At 42.3% G+C, this 23808-nt stretch overlaps 1 protein-coding gene across 2 annotated transcripts; it reads right to left on the bottom strand.

Moving 5' to 3' along the window:
- Positions 1 to 336: 336 nt before the first annotated feature.
- On the bottom strand, positions 337 to 14902 carry C4H15orf61 (chromosome 4 C15orf61 homolog). Of its 2 annotated transcripts, none has more exons than XM_075207580.1 (3): positions 14619 to 14811; positions 1454 to 1792; positions 337 to 973 (listed from the first exon to the last, which is right to left on the bottom strand). In XM_075207580.1, exons 2-3 carry the CDS (start codon positions 1788 to 1790, stop codon positions 846 to 848), a joined length of 465 nt encoding a protein of 154 aa, XP_075063681.1. In that variant the 5' UTR covers positions 1791 to 1792; positions 14619 to 14811; the 3' UTR covers positions 337 to 845. The 2 variants fall into 2 exon arrangements, with proteins under 2 accessions (XP_075063681.1, XP_075063680.1); XM_075207579.1 differs by lacking the exon at positions 14619 to 14811 and adding an exon at positions 14828 to 14902 and having other exon boundaries at positions 338 to 973.
- Between the last annotated feature and the right edge of the window lie 8906 nt (positions 14903 to 23808).

Genomic DNA, 23808 nt, shown 5'->3' on the forward strand with positions numbered 1-23808 from the left:
CAGGTAATTAAAAACCATTTCATTAAAATCGTATGGAAAGCAGAACTTTCTGGCCCAGACCCAGTACAAAGCACAATCAGCAAGGAAGAGGTTGGATTACAAATCAGTGCTGTCATAACGCCTAGTGAATTTCTAGGCTGAATTTTGGTTCAGCCCATATGGCAGCTGACTGCAGTGTATGTATGTAAAGGGTAAACACTAAATATTTTCACTGTGTGTGGTTCTTTGAAAAAATGAAGTAGCCAAAATAACAAATTGGTACGCAAAATAATTCTACCATTCAATAAATATGTTAATTAATAAACATAACAAAATCAATGTAGTCCCAGTACAGCTTATTTAATCAGTATTGTAACTGCAACTCTGATGCCAAAATCAGGATTTTTTTTAAACCAAACAACCAGAACTTCCCAATCTTATATAAATAATACACAGTACTATAATTTTGCACCAGATTTACAATTAAGACTCTTGATTCAGTAGGGGGTATCCAATTGTCTGCGGTTTCCGCTGCGGAAAAACTATTACTATTACTATCAGTATTACGGCAATAGTAAGCTGGATTTCAACTCGCAGCTCAGGGAGCTGTGAGCTGAAACCCAGCGAGAAAGTGCGCGTAGATACAGGTATTACAGTACTTATTACCGTAATGACGGTAATAGTGCGCGCGCCGCGAGATTTTTGGCTATAACGCCAACAACTGAATATGCCCCAGTATGTCAAAGTAGAATAAACTAAAGACAGGGTAAATATAGGTGAAACAAGACAGAGGGAGGAAACAAAGAGAAAACAGAGCTTGTAGGAAAAAAAAGAGTTATACAGGAGTTAAAGTTTATATCTGTGTCTCAAAACATGGCTCCTTCGTCCTCCTTGATCAGAAAGTAGACGGTCACTGGTCCACAGCTGGTAGGGACAGTCTCAGTAACTCGGGCAAAAAGCCAGGATCCCAGGCCATACATAAGAGTAGGGATCCCTGCCAAGCGTACACAGACCAATCAGAATCAGTCGCCAAGCCCAGAAAAAGAACATTATCATAATCATCATCATGTACTTCTCTGCATTCACATACCACCACTTCTGGCTCCCCATTATTGTGCTATCAATGAAAGGATAACTTTATTTTATTTATTTATGTTACAAGCATCTCTGCAGTTTTACTAATGAAAGGCAGCCAGAGAGATAATAATGCGATTAATATGAAACTCATAATAACCCGCTAACATAATGGGCTGTTCTAACCAACGGCAGCAAGGGAGATTTTAATAAGCTGCGATAATAAAGCAAAGTAATTAATCCCAGCCATATGGATAAGCAGCCACAGGAAGCCATGCTCCACATATTCTGTTTGAAAAGACAATTGATGGCCTTTATAAAGCTAAATATTTAATAAGCCTTGGGTGGGAGGCAGGATGGAGTGTGTGGGGTGTAATTACAGCATCTCTCCATCACTTACCTAGATTTATGGCTTTCAGTGTGGTAAAGAAGTGGTTGTGGAGATGCAGGTCCTGGGGGGCAGCACGGGAGCAGTGATATTTAATAAAAGGGAAGCAGCCCGTCCTGAGGACATGGTAATTTGTGCCGTTCACTTCCCAGTTAAAGTTAGATAAAGCAAACTGGTCATTGTTGACAGTGCTGTACTTCACACAGAAAGAAGTCCAGTGTGGCAAGTTCCGCCGTAGAAGGTGCTGGGTCAGAACCTCAGAGGCGTTGGGACGAGTCTGCCCGAAAGATCCTGCCGGGAAGAGGAGTATTCGTAACAAGACATTGTGGGCTGTTCTCACCAGAAGCATGTCTGCAAGACAGAAAGAGAGCTAATACGTTATGCAAAGAGAGAAACACAAAGGTTTAATAAAAAAAAAAAAAAATCACACACACAAATGAGGGTGCAAGATGTGGTCAAGAATCATTCTGAATCACAGTTTACATACAATCCAGGAGCACAGGTATCCACTATGTGTAGGGGCAATATGGGGCTCACAACTTTTGTGCATTTTATTACATTATTATTCATTTTTGGTTCTTGTATCTGGTCCTCTTTCCCATAAGGTCCCTCTGACAATAAAGGTGATCACCAGACTCTTTAAAGGTTAAGATTGGCAAGTTAGAAAGCTGCAATTAATCCAGTGTACACTTCACACAATGGTGAACGTCAGCTCCCCCTAAGAAGTTTTCACTTATAGTTTTAGTTCATGTTCTAATCAGATAAGCCTTACTCTTCCTCCTATTTGTACTTTAATACAATTTAAGCTATTACCATTCCATAAGACATTGGGTCTGACTAAGCAAGATATAAAATTTATATATTTAAAAATATGCTCTCAAAATCCTATCACCGTTATCATGTATTTGCACCTGCTCTTGAGCTGGTGCAAAAGATATTTATCTCCTGACAGGCATTTATGAGTCTCCGTGCTGGTCTGCCACAACCACATTTGTGTGAATACTCCCTTCCTGTGTTCTGCCTATGCTAGGCCTCCGTTGTCTCCCCTGTCCTGCCTATCCAATTGTAAGGAGGTGCAAGACGCGCACAACTGTGTATGTGCAGTCTCTTTGTGGGCATGTGGTGTGCAAATTTTCAAAATTTACGCTTAGCAAACGGGTGTACGTCCAACACAGCATCAGGCCCATTGTTTCACAATGGGTGCATAATCATCTTCAGACTTTTGCCAGTATAAAAACTACATGCACATACCATAGGTTCAGTAGATTCTTTATAGATAGGAATTTGACACTAATGTGCAAATGACAGTAGCCAGTAACCACAGAAGAGCGTATAAAAAAACCAAGATAAAGGATCCTTTGATGCTCATTACCTGGCTCTGTTAAAACATGAAGGTTGTGATCATCATCATCAACATTTATTTATATAACGCCAGCAAATTCCGTAGCGCTTTACAATTGGAGCAGTCTTCTCTTCTCTTTATGAGCAGAAGAAAGAGAAAGGATCTTGCTCTGTAAATTACAGAGGTAAAGCCAACCTTGTTTGTGTCTGGCTATGATTAATATAGAGCAGCACCTGCCATTTTTAGTGCAGTAAATAAAACAGGGAGTCAATTAATTATCAGACTCCAAGAGACCCAGAAATCTCAACAAATAACAGAAAAGTATCCTTTTTTGCTATGGAAACACAAACTTATGGAAGAAAAGAAGGATACAATAACAAACGTGTTCAAAATTCTACAATTAAATGAACAGTAAGTACAAATAACTTCTAAAAACACAACAAACTGAGACTTATCTATGAACAGGAACATAGACAAGTTTAAAAGTCCCCTCTCTCCACCCTCCTCAGTGCATTTACAAGAACTGTCCAAATACATTTTTTTGGTTGCATGTGTTCATTAGGGTAGGAAAACTTTGTGCTGTCCTGGTAAATTCATGGAAAACTTAATACAAAGTCTAACTTTTCATTTCATTCCCAGTACAGCATCCACCCTGAGAAGATCATTGATTAATTTAGGGCGTGACAACTGCCTATAAGACTTTTAGTCTAAAAGCCAATTCTTGATTAGACTAGGTATCTTGTGGATACTGGTACAGGCAGAGGCCCAGTAAGTCAGATTCACCGAGCCCCCAGCAATCTCCACCCAGAATGTGGATACTGCTATAGTTGTGTTTTATTACTTCTGGTACCTTGTTGTTAGTCATCTTGTAAACATCCTGCAACTGAAACTACCTTCCCTTAGCATTTGCCTCTGAAGGGAAGTATTGAATCAAACCTCTCCTCCCACATGAGCAATGAAAACTCATTTCTTTCTAACTGGAAGGGGTGTGTATATGAAGGAAGAATGACCTACTGAACCCTGTGGAATCTTGAGACTACTTTAGGAAGAAATGCTGGATCAAGTCTGATAATACCTCAATCGTTAAGGATTGTAATAAATGGCTGTCTTCCAGAAAATAAAAAACAACCTATGTCTCCCTTACCTACTGGCTGATGTGATAGCCAGTAGGAAGGCAAACTTTATTACAATGTCCTGCAGTGGCTTAAAGCAGGAGTGTCAAAGTTGCAGCTCACAGGCTGCACGCACCTCAAACCTCTATTTTTGCAGCCCTAACAGAGCCGCTGGCCCAGGAAACAAAAGTACTAGCTGCAACTAGTCTCAACATTCAGATCTGGATGAGTTACTAGATCCAGTACAATCAGGTCTTTGTAGTACTCATGGATCTTCCTAGCTGCCAAGGAGATCTTCCTAGACTTCCAATCATGACAACTCACAGCTTATCTTGCTGGATCTTTCTGATCACCTTGGCAGTAAGGAAAAGTGGTGGAAAGGTATAAGCAAACAGGAAGGCCCTAGGGGGGTTTAGAGGGAGGAAAACGCATTTTCTCTTGTGGCACCATTTTTGCTTATTTATATCTTCTAATATTAGATGCTACTCTGTCTTGTTTATATACTTTTCTGCTTAAAAAGTCGGTATTTATGCTGCAAGAGAGAAGGTTACTTTTTTTTGTACAAGCAAACAACCTCATTGGTAAATTCTGTCGTTTCCAGCTTCTGCTTCCTCCCAGTTTATAGGTATATGAAACACTCATAATGTGGTTGGTCTACACTTCAATGTGTTTCATGAAGTTCTTGGGGTATATTTACTAAACTGCAGCTTTGAAAAAGAGATGTTGCCTATAGCAACCAGATTCTACCTTTCATTGTGTAGAATGCACTAAATAAATGAAAGCAAGAATCTGATTGGTTGCTATAGGCAACATCTCCACTTTTTCAAACCCGCTGGTTAGTAAATATACCCCCTGGTCTTTGAAGCTCTTCAGTGCTTTCCAGATTGCCAACAGTTTCCTGTCATTTGAGGACAGAAATCTCTGATTTTCTATCCAGATTCACCAAACAGAGGTCCTCCATATGGGCATCCTATTCTCATGCACCTGTTGTAAAGATCATAACACTGTAGACTGTCCAAAAGAGTCTCAAATTTAAATTCCTTTTGTTCTTTTACCAGAGTTTTTAGTGGTTCTGGCAAAGCCACGTTTAATCTATTTTAAATTACAACCACATTTTGCAAATAGAATAATATGTATTATCTTTTATTTCCTAATAATGAACTAGAGTGGGAGCTCTGAGGGACTTGATACTGTCTAACAACAGACAGAACTAACATACAAGTGAGGGGGCATTTAGGAAATAGTTATCACAACATTTGATTGGAGTTTCAATAAACATTTTGTAAGAGATCTACTACAGTACTAGGGAAAAGTTAATCGGCTCTGGGAAGCTTTGAAGTGTGTAGGAAAGTGTGCATTTAAAAGCAGAGGGACCAATTCAGATTTTTTTTTACAAATATTTTAAATAAATACTGATGGACGTACATACCATAAGGCACCGAAATGTCTAGGAATAAAGCATTATTAGCTGTAATAAATGGTAGGGGAATCATATAAATTATTAAAACTAGGGGAGACAGAATATTCAATACGGAAACATAAGGAATTTAGAAAGATAAGTAGAAAATCAGGTTAATAAAGACTGAAGACTAAAATTGATTGCAAAAGATTCTAATTCCAAAAACGTTTTTTTCCAAGTACATAAGCAGCGTAATAAATATAAAAATATTGGTCCACCTACGTGATAAATGAAAAATATCTGTAGGAGATAAAGAAAAAGCTGATCTTTCAATGGGTTTTCTTAATCTGTATTCACCAAGGAGGAAGAAAACACCAGCATCTAGGTTGTGTAGCAATAGCCTAGGCACGCCATTACAAATGTTACTTAACAGGAGGAGGTGCAGAAACATCCATAAAAGCAGAAAAGGCATCTGACCCAAAAAAATAGGATTCATTTTTAGGACAATATAAATGTCAAACTGGATCTTGGTAGTGAAATATGTCATATATTTGGATTTTGCCAACAGTCTAGTACACAAGATGAGAATATTAGGTCTAGGGGGAAAAGTACATAGGTAGTGATCTGGTTGAAGACAAAGGGTAGCTATAAATTAAACATATTCTGTTCAGGCTGTTCAAGTTATTAGTGGCGCTCCACAGGGATCAGTATTTTTAATTATTGTATTAATAACCTTGTAGATGGACTAAAATGTAAGGAGTCTATATTTGCTAATGACACTAATCTATGTAGGGTTATTAACACAGAGCAGGATAGTAACTGGCTACATAAAGCTTTAGACAAAATGGCAAATTAAGTTTAATGTAGATAAATGAAAGGCTATGCACCTAGGTCACAATAATATCTAAGCTAATTACACATTAAATGGAATATAACTGGGGAAAGCGACTTGGAATACTAGTTGACAGAAAGCCCAGTAGCAGCACACACACTGCCAGGCAGTGGGTAAAATAGGAAATAAAATCCTGCAGTAAGGAAAAGGGGGGCGGATAAATTGTATAAGTCACTACTACAACATAGAAAACAGTTTGGGGCAACACTCAGAATGACTCAAGCGAGTTGAGTAGCAGGCAACATTGATAATAAATGGAATTGAAGAGTTAACTTAAAAAGAGATTAGAAAACCCAGAGTTGTTTACTTTAGAAGGAGTCACCTTGGGGGAGATCTAATTATTAAGTATAAATAATGTGAAGGTCAATAAAAACATCCAATGAATTTTTCATACAAAGGACAAGGGGTCATCAAATTGTGATAGGAAGAAAAATGTCTCTAATGTAAGGGTTGTTAAGCTGTGGAATTCCTTAACACGAGGTGGCATGGGCAAGTTCACAAACGTAAATGGATTTGATGCCTTTCTTGCAAGAAGAAATAGTATCTGTAGAGGGATTGATTGACATGGAATCTATCAAATGATCATATTTGGGATCTGGAAGGACATTGTGAGGTTAAACTGGCACCTGTCAAAATAGTGGTTTTGTTTTTCCTTCCCCTAGATCAGGGTTGTCCAACCAGCGGCCCGCGGGCCGCATGCGGCCTAGCACGCCTGTAAATGTGGCCCAGAAGGAGTTTTGGTTGTGGCAAGGGGGCAGCACTGTTAATGGAAGAAAAAAATCCTGCAAAAAAAAGAAAAGAAAATACTTACCTTGCGGTCACGTCAGCTGGTACTCTGGCTCCCTCCCTTGTCTCCTCCTCCGTGCGGTGCTCGCAGTGAATGTTGGGCGTGATGACATCCATTGCGGAGTGCAGCACAGAGGAGTCACCCGCGCGAGAAGAACAATCAGCAGCACAGAATTGGAGAAAAGAAGAGAAGAGGACAGGAGAACAAGCCGATTAAAAGGTAAGTTAAGGGGGATTTTTTTTTTATTATTTCAAGGGACGCTGACCAGTGAATAAAAGTCACCTGGTCCTGGAGCATCATGGACCTTATCTCCCTGCTACATACTTCTACTTGTAATACTAATGGGGCATTATATATTATTCTCTTTGGCCCATGATAAGTTGTTATCCCTTAACTAACATAGTGGTGTAATTAGCAAAACAGGTCACAATTTGGGGTCACAGTGGTGTATGTCAGGTACCGCAGGCCTGGTCAGGGCACCCTGATATACAATGCCTGGCTTAAATGCACTTTATTGATATTGCATCTAAACAATACAAAAAGTGATTATAGTATAATAACTAGAGAGGATTTTTTGAACAGGGCGATTGAAAGGTAAGTATAGGGGGATTTGAAAAAAAAGTGATATATATATATATATATATCACTTTCTTTCTCATATATATATATGTTAACTATGTTTTCTATGGTTTTTTGGATGATCAGCTATCGTTATTGTTAGTGTATCTTATGTGCGGCCCAAACCAACTCGTCATCTTCCAATGTGGCCCAGGGAAGCTAAAAGGTTGGACACCCCTGCCCTAGATCAACACAATTAGAACATATGCAAGGTTGCTTTGCCCTAAGCAGAGGTATTTCTCTTCCAGACTCTCAGGGTAACCATCTGTAAAGGTCTTGAGTGAAAACATGCCAAAAGGAACCCTGGGAATGGCATTATGAGACCCAATAGAGATGTCCTCCTTGATAGAGACACAAGTGCACCTCTAAAGAGAATATATTTTTTTAAAATGGTCTTGACATTTTCCTGTACAAGGTCCCGGAGGATGCTCCCCAAAAATATTCCTTCTGCATAAGGATCTGACTGTTTCTAGTTGATCCTCTGACCTGAGACAGAATATACTTTCACAACTTCAACGTCTATTGTAAACAGGCCTCTGTCTCTGCCCAAATCATGAGGTAATGTAAATATGAGCTTGTCAAAGTTGAATGTACTCCTAACAGGACGATTATTTTTGCCCTGTGACTCAGTAAGGATTCAGGATGATGAGAGCCTATATGGCATAGCGGTAAGCTGGAACGTCTGAATAGAAACCCTGACCCATTCTTGTGGCGGAGTCAGGGTATTGCATATAGCTTGTTGCAGAGCTTCATATATAGCGGAGGAAGATTTAACTGGGGTGTTCAGGAATCTGTTCTATGCTTTCCTGCAAAATTTAAATCTTCAATGTTCTTTCATCAGTGGATTTATCTGTTGGAAATCTTCTCTTGCCTTGAAGTTGAAAACGACTTTGTCTTCCACTCACCCCACTCCAGGGGGTAAATGTATGAATCTCCGGATTCTTCATCTCCGGCGTGTTCAGCCTCTTCAGCGCTTAAATTTAAAGCGGCGCTGCATTGTAAAGGGAAACAATGCAGCGCCGCTTTAAATTTAAGCGCTGAAGAGGCTGAACACGCCGGAGATGAAGAATCCGGAGATTCATACATTTACCCCCTGGTGTCATTGAGATCTGGAATGGGAAAAAATCCCGTTCTCTACTTATTTTAGGAAAGTTGCACCTTTTATTCATGTCTCTGGAATCTTTTTATAAAATAAAAATACTTTTTTATTCTTACCTCTGGAATATTCTTATCATCAGGGGCCTATTCCAGATTGTTACCTAATTTGGGGTCAAACAGGAAATCTCCCTCTTACAGGACCCAAGTCTTTTAGCTGTATTCAAATACAGACAAGTTCTTGACACCACACATACAAAATTTGCTGACACATCACGGACGTTGTCCACAGCCTTATTCAAGACCAGAAGGGAGGCTAAAATTTACTCTCTTGCCTTTATATGGCCTTTTATTTGTTCTAGGCAGACCTTTAAAGATAAGGCTACATAAATTCATCCTATAAAAGGTATGAACAACAAAGTTATCTTCAAATTTCCACCTTATGATGTTACTTTCACTAAGCTTGAAGCATTCGGGTGGGTTTTAATGTTTTGGATTCTTCCAAAATCAAAGAGTTTATGCCGCTTCATTGTACTAGGCTACAACAATCTGCAAGCATAACATAATGGCTTCTTTCAACTTTCTGTCAATCTCTTCCCATATATCCCAGCATTTTAGGAATGCGACTGTACAACTTTTTGTTTTACTTTTCCACCGTTTTTAAATATCTCCTTTCTGGCACCTTCAGCAGCCAAGGCCTACGTCTACTTCCAGCTACTTTTCTCAGTTTTGTGCCAGGAGGACAAAAATGTAATTATTTGTAGGACAGAAATCAAGATCATTACTTGTTCCCACAATCTCTTGGGAAGGGTCTACCCCGCAAGCCTTCCATTATCGCTGAACTTCAAAATGATCCCCAATACATGGTAAGAGGGACAAAATCTCCTAGTGTCTCTTCTGAGATTGCTTCATTCCCAGAAGGGTAATTCCTGATGCTAAGAAAAAACCCAGAGAAAAATCCCCCAGCATACTGCTATAACCCGCAAAGGAGCTGCTATTTCTATTTGTATATAGAAATGCAGAAATCTCAGATGCAAGGTATAAACTACCCGACCCGTCAAGGTGCTTCTGCTAATAGGGTGGTGCTAACTCTAAACAATGAGAGTCCCTATTTTTTTGGCCATACATATATGTGTTTTTAAATTGAGAGCTAACTTACCAAGCGGTACCCCAAAAAGCCTCCAATTGGAAATATAGCACCACCAGTTCCCATCAGCTACTGATGTCAAACATGCCTCTCAAACAAATAAAAACAGAAGTGGAAGTTGCTCAATTTATAGGTTCTATAAATTGATTAAGCAACTTCCACATCTGTTTTTTTAAGTCCTGATGCTAACCTCCTCCCCTGGCAAAGCCTGGCCCAGAGCTTGCTGGATAGGTCAGAGGGTTCCTGCGAACCTTCTGGTAGGTACTGAGTATCTACAGCTACAAAAGGCTCCAATATGTCTGCACCTTTTCCAGGGGGACAGGAAACAGGAGGATGTTGAGGAAAGGGTTTTAAACTTGCCTGTGTTCCAGTCCATAAATTAGGAAGACATTGTTCATTGTGGGTGCTGTCTTGGGCTAGTAAAAATTTTTTGTTACAATCCCCTGCTCCAGATTACCCTGAGCTATGCTTTGCCGAGAAGACCAAATATTAAAATATTCTTAGTGTTTTTCTAACATTGCATTTAGGCAAAAATTTTCACTAGTGTCAAGCATCGGACCCTTCAGTTTACCTATCGGGGTCCGGCGTGCTTACCTGGCCTCCTCCGCCAGGTCTCCAGGCGGTGATGTGCTGCTTCTTTTCCGAGTCTTATTAGCCTTGGTATTTAGCCATAGGGTGATTAGAATTCACTTCCCCTCATTGCCTTAACTATTTATGGCACCTGGACAGACCAGCGAGTGTCAGATCTTCATGGACTATAACCTGTGTAGTTGCTGAATTGTTTGGCTCCTTGGTAGCCTGTATTCCCTCTACTGTTCCTGGCATCCAGCGTCATTGGCTTCTAAGCTAATCCTGGTATCCATGTCTCGTATACTGTTCCTGGTATCCAGCGTCATTGGCTTCTAAACTAATCCTGATACTGTATATTCGTATCTCTTATACTGTTCCAGGCATCCAGCGTCAATGGCGTCTAAGCCAATTCTGGTATCCTGTATCCAAATCTCTTCTACTGTTCCTGGTATCCAGCATCATTGGCTTCTAAGCTAATCCTGGTATCCTGTATCTTAACCTCTTCTATTGATCTTGGTATCCAGCTTCTCTTCCCTGGTTGGCGAATCTTTCGCTCCTGTTGACCTCGCTTGGTACCCATCCAGAGAACCACAACCTGTGGGTTGAAGCAGCAAAGCCCAAACGTCCTTGCTGAACATCTTCACCTCATTAGACTCCATGCCTCCGTGGTTGGTGGAGTCAAACTACGCAGACAGCGAAGAATCAAATAGTTACGCCTAGTTCTGTGACAACTAGTCATCACTCAGATACTTGCTTTCATTCTCTAGTTTGCACAATAAAGAGTAAAGCTTATTTCAGAGGGGAAATTTAGCAGCTAGAAGCAATGTTGTTAAAGCCCCCCTACTCATAAGGATTTCATCCATACTAGTAGGTTAATTGGCTGTTATCAAAATTGACCCTAGTCTCTCTCTCTGTCTGTGTGTGAGGGAATTTAGACTGTAAGCTCCAATGGGGCAGGGACTGATGTGAATGAGTTCTCTGTACAGAGCTGCGGAATCAGTGGCGCTATATAAATAAATGGTGATGATGATAGATTGTAAGCTTGCGAGCAGGGCCCTCTTACCTCTCAGTCTGTCTGTATTTCCCAGTATTGGGTTATTACTGTGTTTATCCCCATTGTAAAGCGCTACGGAATTTGCTGGCACTATATAAAGGTTGATGATGATGATCTATGGCTGTGGTCAGTGATGTAAATAATCATCAGTACTGCACAATGCCTGCCTCCTTTCTTACAGTCCTGAAGTGATACTTCCAAAATAAAAAGCTTCCATTGTTGCTGATCTGTTGTATGGAACAGGGAAGCTGTGTTTCCTGAGCAGGACTTTGAGGGAAGGAAGAGTTTTCAGGCCTCTCTACTTGTCCTTTGAGACCTTGTAAAGTCTTAAGGTTGACACTACGTTCTTGTTTCATGAGGGTTAAAATTGGAATAACTACTACAACACTACTGTAGTCAGTCATTTATTTTAAAAATGGCAACTTAAAAATATTCACACATTTAGCAATCTCTTCCATATATTTGTTGACAGCTCCTTCTTAATAAAAGTATATTATATGTAAATGAGAGAGAAAATACACACTCTTCCCTGTATTTAAAATGAATGTGGCTGTTCTCATGAGTTCTGAAAAGTTATCACAATCACGAGACACACACTGATACCTTGAAGGACAACTTCACCTTTAGTGAAAATCATATGCTAAAAATATATCAAACCAAGTGGTCACTTTTAGTAATGAAATGCCCAATCAGGAACACAGCATTTTGTACACTGTGAAAGAGGTCATGCTACAGTAAGAAATGTCCCTGAACCTTAAGCTGAACAAATGTAATGATATTGTAGCCATTCTGGACCATTTCATCATCATTTATTTATATAGCGCCACTGATTCCGTAGCACTGTACAGAAAACTCATTCACATCAGTCCCTGATGTAATTGAGAGAGAGAGGGAGAGGGAGAGAGACAGACTAGGGTCAATTTTGATAGCAGCCAATTAACCTACCAGTATGTTTTTGGATTGTGGGAGAAAACCAGAGCACCCGGAGGAAACCCACGCAAACACGAGGAGAACATACAAACTCCTCACAGATAAGGCCATGATTGGGAATTGAACTCATGACCCCAGCGCTGTGAGGCAGAAGTGCTAACCACTTCGCCACTGTCCTGCCCACAATTTCCTATTGGATTATAAAGATATTTTCCATTGACAGATCAAGAACAAAGAAAGAATAATTTATAGTGATGTGTTTTATTACATTTGGCCTGATATCTGTGTGTTTGGCTAATTGAATGGTGGATCCAGTCACTAAACTTTCTGTGAGTGGCAGGATCAGCACATGAGACCACCTTTAGGGACAGTCATCCCCTATTATGCTACAGTTCAGTATAAGCTGATGTTCTGTGTGCTACAGAAAATATGTGCTCGTGGGTAGTGTTTGGGGTAAAAACAAGAAAAAATAGCCATAAATGACTTTCAACAATCAAAATTTAAACTGCAATCTTTTGTAACAAATGGGTCCCTTCTGCAGGTAACATTTACGAATGAATCTAAACATTTTATATACACTTATGAAATACATAATATCTTTTGATGCCTCTCTATTGGTAATGTAAACATTTATCACTGTATTTCTTGTAAAATGTTATATACAAAATGCTTTGCACAACGCAAATAGATAACAGATTATTAATACTGCACTTCTCACCCCAAAAATAATAGAACACTGTTAAAATAATTATTTACATTACATAGGAGATACTTTGTTACTGCAGCTAATATCAGCAGGATATAAACATCAATCTCCTGCAGACAGTCTTCAATAAAAAAAGGCACACAAAAACTAATTGGTTGGATCCAAAAGTGTATCTCATTTAAGTCAATACACTTGGATTATTTAGAATTCACTGCTCCCCATCCTCTTGTTTACAGATATAGTATCTGCTAATTCAACTACATTTGTAAACTTCTGCCTGGCTGAGCTTTTCTGAAAGCTAGCAATTTAATTCTGTAACTATGCCAGCCGCACTCTGCTTCCAAGGAGCTGAAGGTATATATTCTCCATGCCAGCAGTTTTCTCTCCCCATGCCCTTAATCACAGTCACTTCCCACACATCCTATGGACAAATGGTATAAAGTATTAAAATAAAATTTGGGTACATTTTGTGGCTATATTCATTGCGTAAAAGTAGTTAAGAGAAAGATCATGAAAACATTTATTTTTGGTTGTTTTTCCCTATCATATAAAAGGGATATGAAAGTCTTATATTCACTGATAAAATGTAAGTTTTGCTTGTGTAGAGTGCAAAAAAATATTCAGAGTGAACGCAATGCAGGAAATGGCATGGCCATCCCAAAATCAATTCACTCCTTGAAGAGTCGAACGGTAACAGGTAACATTGTCCTTTTATGTTGTTTTAACATACTAACCAACCCAAAAATGTTCTGGTTCTAGTATCGATCGTCACATCATTTGATTGTTTAGCAGAACTATAAATCTCGTTCCAATTCTGCAGTGTGTATGCACTATCAGGATCTCCATAGAGTTTACAGAGTCACAATCTTTTCAGTCGACGGCTATGACAGTTGAAGAGCACAGACCTGAGGGTAAATCTTTTAAAACATCTAAAATGTGTACACATGAATCGGCATGCCGATCGTGACTTTTTTTTTTTTTTTTTTCAGTCATTGGTACAATCGTTGTAGATAACACATTGGTTGGAAAAGTCTGTAGTGTGTACCCAGCCTTATGCAGAGACTGGAGTGGGTCACATTGGAAGGTCTGTACTTCTAAATGAAGGAGCACACATCTTTAGCAGCATGAACATAATTTAAAATGCATGCCAGTCTCTTAACACACAGGTCGGTTACATATAGCAGTGTAACCAATTCCAGTGTTTTTGTAGTTAAGCTTACCATCATGAAAAACCTGCCACATACAAGTTAATCATGCTGCATAGTTGCACAATTAGTTCATATGCATGACTGCCTATTAAACACTGAAAGTGTGCATGTAAACTAATTGCCTGGCCGCCCAAACGCATGTTTAATTTATACATGTCCTGATGCCTTATTTGGTTTAAAGTGCCTGACAAGACATTAACAAACGTTGTCATTTTATAAAGATATTTAAAGGCAATGTAAATAATATATGCATCATTATAAATCAGTATTCCACACTACCCATGCAGTTGTAATATGACTATAAACTAAATGATTACCATGGCTTATTTATATAGGCATGTGTTACTAGAGATGAACAAATCCAGGGCTCTTCTGGAACTACTAGTCGCAGCTTGCTCTTGGTAAGCTGGGACTTCTAGTTCCCCAGCAGATGAGGGTGCACCATACAGCACTGCTCGCCCTTTAGACTTGCCGCACAGAAGACCTAGCACATTGACCCTGCTGACCGGCAGATGCTTCATCTCACCTTCATCAGCCCCGCTACTTCCGGCATCTTCTACCACCACCAGACTGGCAACTACAGTATCCAATCACAGGTTAGATGTCTGTCAGAAAACGGAGATTCTAACCAATCACACGATAAAACCTCAGCTGCCAGAGATTTTACCTACCTATCAAAAACGTAGGAGGGTTTTGCAAGCAGCAACCAATCAGCAGAAAGCTCTGGTTACACTGTGCAGAAATATAACCCAGAGATGGAATACTTTTTGTTACTGATAAATAGCACTGATGGGGTAAATGGACACATACATATTTTGCACCAATTGATAGAATACACGTGGCATAGAGATTTCTAAGCCAAAAACTAGCAGATTAATAGTTTTTCGGCTTGTACAGAAGATTTAACATAATTTAATTTGAATTTAAAATTATATCTAAATCATAAATATGATTTTTAATAGAATCAAAAAACAAATGGCATCAGTAACCTGGAATTTCACATTCTGAGACTAGGAAAATGTTGAGCCTTTAAATCAGTGGTGAAAGTACAAGGACGTAATTTATGCATATGCGGGTGTGGATTTATTCTAGAATATACATTAATTCACTAACTGACACAAGGGGTAAATTTATCAAGCTGTGGGTTTGAAAAAGTGGAGATGTTGCCTATAGCAATCAATCAGATTCCAGCTGTCATTTTGTAGAATGTGCTAAATAATTGATAACTAGAATCTGATTGGTTGCTATAGGCAACATCTCCACTATTTTAAACCCACAACTTGATAAATGTACCCCTAAGACAGGCCTGGACAACCTGTTGTGATAGCTGGCAGAGCGTGCTGGGAGTCTGGGACTTGTAGTTTTACAACAACTGGAGAGTCACAGGTTGTCCAGGCCTGCTCTAAGAGAACTCATCATTGTTATCATATATTTGTAACCATACTTGACCACTTTGGTAAGAGGTACTCCAGGAGATGGGGCGGAGATGGGCGTGTTAGTGGCAGGGTTTGGCGGGTCATGTCATTTGGCCCTGCCCCCTAAGTGGCCATCACATCATCTATTTATTTATATAGCGCCACTAATTGCGCAGCGCTGTACAGAGAACTCATAGACATCAGTCCCTGAAACTTACAATCTAAATCCCCTAACATGCACACACACACTGAGAGAGACTAAGGGCAATTTAGTAGCAGCCAATTAACCTACCAGTATGTTTCTTTTGGAGTGTGGGAGGAAACCGGAGCACCCGGAGGAAACCCATGCAAACACGGGGAGAACATACAAACTCCTCACAGTTTCTGTCCAATTACATCAGGGGATGGGGCAACGATGACATGCTATTCATGTCATAAGCCCCGCACCCAGCCACTTTTATAAAGAGGTATTTAGTAACCGGGAGGAAACTATGTTTATAACACACCACAAAACTCTGCAGCACCTGACAGTCGCTATAACAAATCATGCAATAAAACAAAGAAGGACATCTGAGACTTACAGAAAAGGTGAAGACATGAAACATGGTACCCTGCTTGCAAGAGCTTACAATCTAATGAAGGAAACTCGCTGCTCCGGAGTTTGTGGATGATAGTCACCAGGTCATCTGTCTGGGATGGTGGCCCCTCCATATCCATCCAGAAAGAAATCCCATGTACAGGCAATAACCAGACAGGTATGTTTGACATAAATTCCAGGTGGTCTGTCACAGGAGCTCTGTTTACTCCCTCTTTTACATACTGGCTGCTGCTCAGTCCCTAATCCTGGACCACTACAGCCCTATGTACCTCAGAGAGTCCCTTATACTCGGTTGTTCTCCAGGGATTTCAACACAACCTGCCCAGGCCTCGAAAAATACCTTAATGGCCTACAGTTTTTGCACCCCTGATTTATATGATAGATTTTGGTGTTCTGCATAGAATACAAGTAACCAGATGATAGGGCTAAATACTACAGTGCTTTGAAAAAGTATTCAACCCCAACATATTCTGCATACTTAGCACAGTTTCTGAATTTGAAATAAAGATTTACGTAGGATATTTTGGTAGTGTTGACTCCTTTCTTTCAAAGCCAGTTTTAACTTTTTCAGGAATTTGTGTCACATCAGCTCTTCTGTGGGATAGGACCGGACGGCTAGCCTTAATTCCTCATGCGCATCCATGACTTTTGGGCACCCATGACCCTGTTGCCGGTTCACCAGTTGTCCTTCCTGGACCACTTTTAGTAGGTAATAACCACTGCATACCGGGTTCACCCCCACAAGACCTGCAGTTTTGGAGATGCTCTGGCCCAGTCATCTAGCCATCATAATTTGGCCCTTGTCAAAGTCACTCAGATCCTTACTCTTGCCCAGTTTTCCTACTTTCAACACATCAACTTCAAAAACTAACTGTTCACTTACTGCCTAACATATCCCACCCCTTGACAGGTGACATTGTAACAAGATAATTAATGTTATTCATTGTAACAAGATAATTAATGTTATTCACTTCGCTTGTCAGTGGTTTTAATGTTGTGGCTGATCAGTGTCTATATATCATTTATTTCACTAATTACAACAGAAGGAGTTGGGACCTCCTGTGTTATCAGACTCATAAGTTGCTGCTGATTCTGCCTGACACTGGCTGACCAGAATTGAGAAATGCTGCATAATCCATATGACACAATTAGATATCAGCTTTTAGCAGTTCCTGTGTTATCAGACTCATAAGTGCTAGTTTCTGATTGCTATGTGCTACCTCGTATTGAAGTCGCGAGCTCTAGGTGGGTTAACGGAAATGGCGTCCAAATACGCTGCTTTTTACCTTAGCAGACAGAAGGTGTTGGTGGCATCCTCTGCTCCTCACAGTAGGAGCGTGGTGCATATCTGTGACATCATAGCCAAGCGCCACCCTCCCAGCATAACCATGAAGTGGGGAAGCCGCTACTGGCAGATTTACAGGTAAGGTGCTGACTTTCCGCCTCCATGTCAGTGGCACTCTGTGTGGGGGTACCACGGGGGCATTAAAAACACTGGATGGGTTACAATATGTCAATCATTCAGTGTTTTAGGAGTCCTCTAACCATTGGCACCCTAGGCAACTACCTAGGTTCGCCTAATGGTTGCATCAGCCCTGCTAGTAAGGTTCATTCATGCACTATTTTATTAAATAAGAACTGTAGTAATATATGCTGCGATTCACTGCTGGCCTGCCTAGAGAACAGGGAGGAGGGAAACCCTGTATTAGAGCACTGTATTGTGTAGATTACTGTCTTTAAATGTGTAATTGTTGTTAGGTCACCTCATTTTGATAAAGCAGTAACAAACCTGGCTTGTAAATGTGCTGAATTGTTATTATTATTAAGTGCTGAATGGCTTCTTACTATGTACAATCCAATTTCTGTGATTAAGAATGTCGCACACACAATGATTTGACAGTTGTGGTGTTGAATCCCTTCTATTTACAGCTTGCAGAATCCTCTGAAGAAAGCAGAGAAGGATGAGTGTAAGCCCTTGATCCCTAAGTAAATCTTAACCTTCCTGCGAGATTTACCTCCTGTAACCTTTTGAAACATGTGACATCAACCAGCAAGAGCTCAGTGTGCCAATCCTATCTAATACTTTGATTACAAATTCAGCTGTTTGCATTAGACCTCTGACAAACAGGATCTATATTAAGAAAACAGGATCATCATTTTTCTATTCCCAATGTCCATGTCAGAGACACAAATTAGAATGTGGCAGCACTGTCCTGACAATTGCTCAGTTCATATGAATCACGACAAGGCAGCATTTCAGTGGCAGGGTTGTTACTTGGCAACATCACCATTCGCCATCAGATAAAATGGTCTGTACACTTTCATTTTACAAATGAAGAGGCTACCTGTATATTTTCACTATTAAAGACAGGTTAATAGGCGTTTTCCAGCGACTGATAAAAGTGTTCTTTGTGTCTAGACAAAACCTGATAGCCAATCTTATACAGATGGAACTAAATCTACCTGGGAAAGGTGCTGTGTTACTGAGCTAGTTTTTCCTTGCTATTTGGAACAGCTCTGCTTGGGGAAAAATGGCAATTGCTCATTGAGGACCACATCGCTGGCAAGTGAATCTCCTCCAAGGAGTAAGCATAGAGCATATTTGCCAACTTCAGGAGGGGAGATCTCGCTGGCGATTTCTGGGGGCGTGGCCAAGTGGGCCGCGTCATTTGTTAGCCTGTCATCAACATTTTAGCCTATTACAGCAGGGGGCAGGGGCCACGATGATGCGAGAATCGCATCGCTGAGCCCCACTCCCGCCACTTAACTAATGGAGTGGCAAGGATCCGGGAGCCTGCCCTACTCTCCCAGGAGAGTAGGCCAGTTTGTCAGTGACAGTGTCAGTAGTAAATGCTAATGTCACATTACCCAATAGAATAGTGTATGGACAGTGTTATTAAATAAATGCAAAAGTCACATTTACCATGTAAAATACAATTAAATACAGATACAAATCCAAAATAAAAGTACAAAGTACATTCAAATAAACACAAACATCTGTTATCGTCACCCCTTTAAAAAAAAATTGGAAATCTTCTTTTTTGTTGCGGCCCAAATACAGATCTGTGAATATATGGAGATGACTTCAGTGCGTATTTTGCGCCACGAGGCGAGCACCCGCAAGAGATACGCCTCCTGAAAGTGTGTGTGTCTGTGTGCATGTACGTGGACTCACCATTACTGTACTTATGTTCCCCCTCTCTAAGGTAAGATAAATATCACATAAAATATATATACATAAGCTTGTATAGTTTTGTACATAGAGTATGGGAAATATATATGGCGAGAAGCTGCAAAGTTTCAGCCCGCAGGAACTGCAAGGTGGCGGGACACGAGACCAAGGACTGCCCACGAAAACTGTCCTGTAACCTCTGTGGCCTGGCCAGCCACATCTACAGGGACTGTCCCCAGAGGGCCAGAACCTACGCTGCAGCTGCCGGGAAAGAACCGCTGGAAGGTGGACCTGCACCTGCCCTGCAGCCCAAGCCAGCCCAGAGGAAGCAACAGAAGCCCTTACCGCAGCCACGAGTTGGTAAGAACTCTTCCACCCCTGTTGTGACAGCACCTCCCTCCTGTCCCATTGTCACAACACCCCCTCCCTCCCCTGTAGTAGCACTAACCCTCTTCACCGCTACTGCTGCTCCCTCCCTTTCCCTAGAAGATCTTCTCCCTCTTGTCTCTGCAGGTGAAGAAAACAAACTAAGGAGGAAGCGGAAAGAGCTAGACAGCCCAGCTGGCGACTCTGACCCTTCAAAGAAAAAAGCGGTCGAGCTCGAAGAGGACCCCCTCCCGGCGGAGGGGGCCCTGGAAGAGATGGTGGATGAGTTGCTGGACTCCAAGGAGGAAGGGGAGGAATACCTGCATCTGCCCCACATCTGCCTCTACGACCAGCTTGAGTAGAGAGGTCTGCTCCCCCCCCATGGGGACACGGGCAGACCGGACCAAGTCCCACCGGACAAGGAGGGTAACTAATGTATTGACTGTGCTAACTCTCTTTTTTCTCCCAACTAATGGCTAATTTTTCTCTTTTTACCATTAATGTGAGGAGTGTGAAGGATAAGATTAGACGTCAGTCTGTGTTTACCTTTCTTGACAGTCAGAAATGGGATGTTTACATGTTGCAGGAATGTTCTCTCCCTTCCTCTAGTTCCTACAGGCATCTGGGTAGGCAGTGGTCTCACGGGCCCTCCTATTGGTCTGGGGGGGGGGGGGGTGACTGTAGTTCTGCAGGGGTCGCCATTCTTATCAGGGGAAGCCTCCTCACACTAGATTCCGTTCAGGAGTTTGTCTGCGGCAGATTGCTTATCGTAGATGGCTCCTGGGCGGGTGAGCCTATCAGGCTTATCTGTGTGTATGCATCCCCAGGTAAGAATGAGCATTTGGAGCTTTTCCAGACCCTGCGGGCCCAGCTCGCAACCACCAGGGCAGTAGTGATGGCTGGGGACTTTAACTGTCCTATAGAGGAAGACGGAAGGTGTTCTAACAATAATGCTAAACTTGATGTTTCTTCCAGGTTACTGCAGGAGATGGTATCCCTGCGGGATGCAGTGGGATCCATGGGGACCGGCTCTGTGAATTATACTTGGAGCCGCCCCGATGGCTTAGTGCGTTCCCGGATTAACTTTGTGTTTACCTCGAGAGCGGTAAGACAAAACAGGCATGTCATGGTTCCCTGCTTCTTTTCTGATCATAGGGACATTCTCTTTGAGGGTGTTCTGGGCCATGGTTTTCCTATCGGTCCTGGCTCCTGGAAGTTGAACTGTGCTCTGCTGGAACGAGAGGAGGTGATGGTTGAGCTGAGGAATGCCTATGTAATGTGGAAAAATGACAAAATGTATTTTGATTGTATGTCTAACTGGTGGGAGTATGTCAAGGGCAAGTTTCGCAGTTTCTTTCAGGCTAAGGGCCGACAACAGGCGTGTGAGAGGAAGAGAAACTTCAGGAGGCTTCAGTGTCAGCTGCAGTCCCTGCTGGATCTCCAATTTTGCGGCTGGGACGTGAAGGATGATCTGGCGGAGGCCAAGGGGGGCCTGAAAAGGCACTTCGAGGAGGAGTCCAGATGCATCATCTTCCGTTCCAAGGTGGAGAACCTGGAGAAGGATGAGAAATGTAACTCTTTCTTTTTCAGAAAACTCCACTCCGGCCACACGCCCCTGATTGAACTGCGGGACGAGACTGGCACCCCCAGGAAGGGGAAAGAGGGCGTCATGGGAGTCGTCACAGACTACTACAGCAACCTCTACTCCCCTAAGACTACAGACGACGATGCGGCTGAATCGTTCCTGTCAGGTATCACTAACCCTATTGATCCTACAGGTACAGCAGCCATGGACGCCCCCCTCACCTTGGGGGAGCTGCACTCTGCCGCTAAATCCTTTAGGCCGGGCAGTGATGGCCTCCCAGCGGAGCTCTATGTAGCGCTGTGGGACCTCATTGGTCCGGACCTGCTAGAGCTGGACGAGGAGATGGTGGCGGAGGGCAGAATGCCTCCAACTCTGAGAGAGGGCTTGATCACGATTTTGTATAAGCGCAAGGGAGAGAGATGCGACCTCAAAAATTGGAGGCCCATCTCCCTCCTGAACGTAGAATACAAGATCCTGGCCAAGGTACTAGCCAACAGGCTAAAGGTTGTCATCGGGCGAATTGTTCATCCTGACCAGACTTGAGGCATTCCTGGTCGCAGGATTGCAGACAGTCTTGCGCTGCTGAGGGACACGGTTCATTACATCAAAGACCGCCATGCACATGTGGCCCTGGTCAGTCTTGATCAGGAGAAGGCCTTTGATCGTGTTTCTCATGGTTTTATGCGTAAGGTTCTGTGCAGGTTTGGATTGGGTGAAATGTTTTGTTCTTATATTAACCTGATGTACCTTGATATTTACAGCTCGGTGTTGGTGAACGTCTGGAAGACTGACCCCTTCTCTGTAATGTCTGGAGTCAGGCAAGGCTACCCTCTTTCACCTCTTCTTTTTGTCTGTTGTATAGAGCTCTTCGCGATGTCCATCAGGCGGAATCCAGAGATTAGAGGCATCACCGCACCGGGTCCAGACCGTCTAGAGGCCAAGTGTTCGCTCTACATGGACGACGTCACTGTCTTCTGCGCTGATCAGCGTTCGGTGGCAGCACTCATCCAGACCTGCGACAACTTCGGCCGAGCTTTAGGGACAAAGGTCAACTGCGGGAAGTCAGAGGCGATGCTGTTCGGTCAGTGGCACCTGTCATCCCCCGCTGCATTCTCCTTCACAATCAAGCCGTACTTCATCAAAATCCTTGGGGTTTGGTGGAGAGGAGGCGGCCCTGAAATGCTGGGAAGAGAGACTGGCGACAGTCAGACAAAAGATTGGACTGTGGAGCCTCAGAGACGTTACCATCGAAGGGAAAGCACTGGTGCTGCGCAACGAGATTCTTCCCGTTCTGCAGTACCCGTGCACAAGCTTGGCCACCTCTTGCTGCCGTCTGTAAGACCATCACGAGGACAGTCTTTCACTTCATCTGGGGCTCCAAAATGGACAGAGTGAAGCGGTCAGTGATGTACAAGGAGCCCCACAAAGGTGGGAAAGGGATCCCCGATATCCCCACCATGCTGCAGGCCTTCTTTGTTTGCAACTGTATCCGCAGGACACTCCTTGAAAAGAACATTTGCTCTGCTGGGAAGTCCATGTCCCGCTTTTTCCTTCTGCCTCTTTGGAGGAACCTTGGTTGGGACAAGTGGGACAGCTCCTTCCCTTACAACAGGACTACTCCTTGGTTTTACCTGGATGTTGGACAATTTGTGAGGGAGCACCATCTGGAGGGACATAAACCAGACTTGTGGAAACCTAAAACTATCCACAAGATCATCAGAGCGAAGGACGTTATGGAGTCTGTTCCAGGGCTCCCTATGGCTACGGCCAAACACATCTGGGAGAATGTGGCCTCTAAGAGGTTGACTAACAGACATAAGGACATTGCATGGATGGCTATACAGGGGGGTCTGCCTCTCAGGACATTCATGCACTCCCGGAACCTGTGCAGATATGTTCACTGCCCCTTTTGTATCACCAGAAGGGAGACTGCTCAGCATATCTTTTAGGACTGCCCCACTGCACAGGCATTGTTGGATGCCCTTGAACATGAACTTAAGGACAGTGTGCCCAGGACTTGCCTTTCATACCATTCGGTATTTTATGGATTATTTCCTGGGACTCACACCGTTGAGGCAATCCAGGAGGCCTGGCGCCTTATGAACTGCTTTAAGGACGCTATGTGGCTTGCCAGGAATCGCCTCATCTTGAAGCGGGAGAAGATGACCATCCAGGACTGTTGCAGGCTGATCCACAGCCTGCTAAGAGACTATAACACCCTTGACAGTCCTGAGGAAGAAGAAGACGACGATTGTTATTGATTGTTGTCTCCCTCTTCTTCTTCTCCCCATTGTGTCTATATTTCAATAAAAACTTTGATTTGTGCTTCCCCTCCCTTCCCCCCTCCAACCCATTCCCCTCTCACAGCATG

This window comes from Mixophyes fleayi, chromosome 4 (assembly GCF_038048845.1).
Source record: "Mixophyes fleayi isolate aMixFle1 chromosome 4, aMixFle1.hap1, whole genome shotgun sequence".
Lineage (NCBI taxonomy): Eukaryota > Metazoa > Chordata > Amphibia > Anura > Limnodynastidae > Mixophyes > Mixophyes fleayi.

Excerpts from the sequence above, each read along its gene's own strand:
- C4H15orf61 (XM_075207580.1), bottom strand. The coding sequence starts at position 1,790 with ATGCTTCTGGTGAGAACAGCCCACAATGTCTTGTTACGAATACTCCTC. Across the intron at positions 974-1,453 it reads ACTGAAAGCCATAAATCTAG|GGATCCCTACTCTTATGTAT; the intron begins GTAAGTGATGGA and ends TACGCTTGGCAG.